The following is a 4,782-nucleotide window of genomic DNA, read 5'->3' as shown; positions in this document are numbered from 1 at the left end:
TTCTTTCTTTCTTTCTTTCTTTCTTTCTTTCTTTCTTTCTTTCTTTCGTTTTTTTTAATGTTTATTTATTTTTGAGAGAGAGAGACAGACAGAACGTGAGCAGGGGAGGGGCAGAGAGACAGGGAGACGCAGAATCTGAAGCAGGCTCCAGGCTCCGAGATGTCAGCACAGAGCCCGACGCGGGGCTCGAACTCACGAACCGTGACCTGAGCCGAAGTCAGACGCTCAACCGACTGAGCCACCCAGGTGCCCCCAAAGACCTTTTCATCCTTGAGCTGCTGGGCTGAAAGTTCTGGGCCGAGGCCTATGGGTTGAAGTTCTCATTTTTCCATCAGCCTTCGTGATGTGGGCCAATGTCCTCTCACTTTCTGGCCTTAACCCCGAAGGGCTTGCTCAGCTCTGCCGAGAGGGAGAGAGGCTTGCTAGTGGAGAGAGTGACAATGGGTGACAGTCATCAGACCATCTTCACATCTCTGTGCGCCCAGTACCTGGCACAGAGCCTAGAACACAGCAGGTGTGGGATACAGAATGCTGAAGAGGGGCCCTTTCTCTGGCATTCTGGGAAGAGGGAGGAGGATGGGGTCTCCTTAACCAGGAAGGCTGAAGACAGGCAGCTAGAGCCCTCAAGTAACACGAGCCACCTGGCTGGAGTCGCCTCGCCTGGCCTGGAACCGGAAAAGCCTCCTTGGAGATCTGGACCCGTTTCTGAAAAGCTCATGAAAACCACTTTGGGTAAAAGGCGGCCTTCAAAGGCAAGCTGGAGAGAATGGCTACTTATGAATTAAACGAGACTCCCCTCTCTCCCACCCTCCTGGGTGGCTGGATACTGGTCCCCATTTACCCGGGACAGACTCCTCCCCCTGCCTGAAGCCCTCCTCATGCATTTAACCCAAATCCCCAGCTCCAGGGATAGCTGCACGTGGGGGATCCCTCAGAGCGGGGGAGGTGACAAGTCATGCTGACCCTGCCTTGTTCCTTCCGTCACCTCCCTCGTGGAAATGGTTCCTCTACTCCCAGCTTCCGGGGGCTGGGAAGCCCAGCAGACCGGGTGAGGTGCTGTTTCTCGCATGGCTGCGTAGAGAGCTCCCCGTCACGTGGCTCGGTGTCCCTGGGCCTGGGCCAGGTCCCGTGATGTTTGGCACAGATGCTGCAAAGCATGTCACAGCTTGCAGAGAGTCTCGGGGATTATGTTCCCTCGCCTCCCATTTTACAGGTGAGGACACTCACGGCCAGAGAGCAGCCGTGACCTTCCCAGGGTCGCACAGTGTCAGTGGAGAAGCGGAGACTTGAACCCAGGACTGCCCACCCTGCTGTCTTCTCGACCACACTCGGGGACAAAGCAGGGGTTCCTGGAAATCCACCACAAATGGCTGTTCCTTCGATGGCTCTCCCAGTGACCCCAGGGTCCTGACCATCCCGGGATGGGGAGAGCCAGGCTCAGGCTTGCCCCGTCTGCCCTCCTAAAACCCTTCACGGAACACTGGTCCTGTTTGCTCTGCTGGCCTCACTCCCCTGTCTGGGAGCTGCCCAAGGTCAGGGTCTTTGTCTTCCCAATCAGATAGAGTCGGGGCACATGCTGTGTGCCTAATTTTTGGGTTTCTCCCCAGTTTAGTAGAAGATACTGGCAATCAAACTCTTATCAGGAAATAAGAGTTTCTATACAGAAGATGAAACAGTGGTCCCGCCCCAAGTTGGCCCTCCCTTTGAAAGGAAATTCTGGGGCGGTGGTGGTGGTGGGGGGCGCCTGGGTGGCTCAGTCAGTTGAGCGTCAGGCTTCAGCTCAGGTCATGATCTCGCAGTTTGTGAGTTCGAGCCCCGCGTCCGGCCCTGTGCGGACAACTCAGAGCCTGGAGCCTGCTTCGGATTCTGTGTCTCCTTCTCTCTCCGCCCCTCCCTCACTTGTGCTCTGTCTCTCTCTGTCTCTCAAAAGTACATAAATGTAAAAAATAAAAAAAGGAAGGAAATTCTGGAAAATGTCCTCTGACAGACGGATACACCAAATCTGACCTTGGGCAAATGTGCAGTTGTGCTGCTGAATCTGCATAACCTTGCACAGACTGTTTGACCTTTCTGTGCCTCAGTTTCCTTATCTGTGAGATGGGGATAGTAATGGTATCTTCTCCACAAGGCTGATAGGATTAAACTGGTGAATATTCATGAAGCATTAGGCCAGTGCCAGGAACATAGTATATGTTAACACACAAACACACGCACACACACCCACGCTCACCCCCCCACACACACACGCACACACACACACTCACCCACTGTTCCGTGTACATGTGCCCCTTCGGAGGTCTGCCAGGCCAGGGGCCACGGCCCTGAATCTACCCACAGAGGGGAGTCAGACAACACGGCCAACAATGTACAACCTACTGTCCTGGCACCGGCAGAAGGGATCTTCTAAGCCCTCCACCACGGACCAGCCCCTGCCTCCCCCCAAAGGTACCTCCTCCAGGGTCACGGTTACCCAGGACCCTGCTTCAGCTCCGAGTGCCAGTTTCTCGTCAACTGTCCCGGTGCATGCAGGCAGCCCCAGCAGGAGAAGCAGGGGGAGGCAGGGCAGCATGGTCAGTAGTGTTCGGTCCCGGGACCCTCTGGGAGCCCCTCTCCGCCTGTAGATGCTGCCCGCAGGTCTGGGTCCTCTCTCTGGCTCCTTTCGTGTGTGTGTGTGTGTGTGTGTGTGTGTGTGTGTGTGTGTGTGTGAAGCTCCACCTATTCTTGGTCCTTCCAGCTACCCTGCTTTTCCTTCGGCTTATCTGACCCCTGAGGCTACTTCCTGTGACTCCCACCCCTCCCTCCCCTGCTGGAAAGGCCAATGATACCAAAGGAGGGACCAGACCTCTTCCATTGCTGCCCCAGTACTTGATCCCCGGCTCAGCGCTCTGATGCAACACCCGCCTCGCCTTTGGCTGCATTCCCTTGGTGGCAGGTGCACAACGGGGCACTGTGTGGGGCCTGGCTACACAAGCCCGAGGGGGCCTTGTCACCCTGGAAATGGTGGGTGACAAGGGAGGGGGACTGTGTGGCTCCTCCCTGCCTGGTGCTCTGCTCCCCTGTAAGAGGGGCCTCTCCCCAGATCTTAGGATCCTACCGCTTGTCTCCCCATTGCTGAGCCCCTCCCCCCCTTCCTGCTGTTCCCTTCTGTCGAGTCCCAGGGTGTGTATAGAAACGCACGTCCCGCCCTGAGAGAAGGACCGCGGTGCTTGAAGGAGTGGAACTTCTTGAGAGGGAGAATTGGAATTTGCCAGAAGAACGGCCTCCTGCTGAGGTGTCATCAGGGCTAAACTACTTCCCACTGCTGTCAGAGTGATTTTTCTAGACCCCTAACCTGACCTGTCCTCCCTGCTCACAGCTTTCCAGTGTCTCCCCCATGGCTCCTGGCATAATAATGTTGGAGCTCCCCCAGCATGGCATCCAAGGCCTTTCTCCACGTAGTTCCTGTCTCCCACCCATCCATCCATCCATCCATCCATCCATCCATCCATCCATCTTTCTGTCCATCTGTCAGTGTAGGTCAAGGGCCATGCGGTCAGAGACCTGAATTCCAATCCTAGCTCCACCACTAAATAGTTATGTGACCTTGACACATTACTTAACCCCTCTAAACCCTAGAATCCTCATCTGTAAGATGAGATTAACAATAGCACTTATTTCCAAAGTTGTTGGAGGATCAAATGAGATCATGAACGTGAAGCACTTAGCACGGGGGCGTGATGATAAATCTTTCACACCTTGAGCTATTATTCCTGTCACTATCATCGACTGGGTGAGGCACTGGGCCACAGGGGATGAATGAGACCCCAACCCTGTCCTCCAGAATCTCGCAGTCCAGGAGAGGAGACCTCTGGCTGGCAGGTAAGCTCTGTTCAGTTTGGTAGGTGGCCGCATAGAGACGGGAGCCAGAGAAGGGCATATCCCCTCCCCAGTCTGCCCGGAAGCCATTCCCTGGTCCCAGACACGCTGCATCACCTGCTCCCAGGACAGGCCGAAACTCACCGCCCCGTGCTTCGACCTTGGGTTGTTGCCTTACCTGGGCCTCCTTTCCCACCTGACATAGTCCCACCCAGCCTTAAAGGTCCCGCTTCACCATCACCTCCACAGTAGAGTTTTTCTGCGTCTGTTCCTGACTCCAGCAAGAATTGATTGGCTCTTTTCCTCTGCTTTCCCAGTATCTCCTGTTTACATCTCTTGCAGCCCTGCATGGGGACAGGTGGGGGGGGGGGTACTGGGGAGTGCAGGGTGTGGCCTGCACGGAGTGGCAGCCGATGGAGAGAGCGGATGCGAAACCCAGCCCTCCCTCTGTTCACCAAGCTGCACAGTCTGGCTTGGGGCTTTGCACCCCTGGAGGAAGGCACTTTGCTCCCTTTCTCCCAGAGGGGACAGCCAGGCTGAGGATAGCCCTGCTGGTCTGCCACGAGCTCTCTGAGAGCAGGGCTGGGATATACATGTGCTTGGCACACAGTGGGTCCTTAAGAAAAGTGCAGTCAAGGGGCGCCTGGGTGGCTCAGTCAGTTAAGTGTATGACTTCGGCCCAGGTCAGGATCTCGCCATTCGTGGGTTCCAGCCCCACATGTGGGCACATGAGGGCTCTGTGCTGTCAGGGCAGAGCCGGCTTCAGATCTTTTGTTCCTCTCTCTCTGCCCCTCCCTGCCCCCCCTCTCAAAAATAAACATAAAAATAAAAAAAGAAATGAAGAGAGAAAGGAAGGAAGGAAGGAAGGAAGAAAAGAAGGAAGAAAGAAAGAAAAAAGAAAAAGAAGGGAAGGAAGGAAAGAAGGAA

General features: G+C 55.2%; 1 protein-coding gene across 2 annotated transcripts in view; it reads right to left on the bottom strand.

Annotated features, from left to right (window-relative positions):
* TAC4 (tachykinin precursor 4) overlaps window positions 1–2,784 on the bottom strand; it is a 6,781-nt gene extending 3,997 nt beyond the window's left edge. Inside the window, exon 1 of one of the 2 annotated variants that reach the window (XM_040497216.1) lies at window positions 2,450–2,784. In XM_040497216.1, coding sequence (XP_040353150.1) covers window positions 2,450–2,569 — 120 coding nt within the window. In that variant the 5' untranslated portion in view covers window positions 2,570–2,784. The remainder of the gene's footprint in view (window positions 1–2,449) is intronic. The other variant, XM_040497215.1, reaches the window with a different exon arrangement.
* Window positions 2,785–4,782: the final 1,998 nt, after the last annotated feature.

The sequence above is a fragment of the Herpailurus yagouaroundi genome, unplaced genomic scaffold, assembly GCF_014898765.1.
Source record: "Herpailurus yagouaroundi ecotype Mexico unplaced genomic scaffold, PumYag 189, whole genome shotgun sequence".
NCBI lineage: Eukaryota > Metazoa > Chordata > Mammalia > Carnivora > Felidae > Herpailurus > Herpailurus yagouaroundi.
The sequence above is the reverse complement of the archived record's forward strand: the minus strand, read 5'-3'. Positions and strand labels throughout refer to the sequence as shown.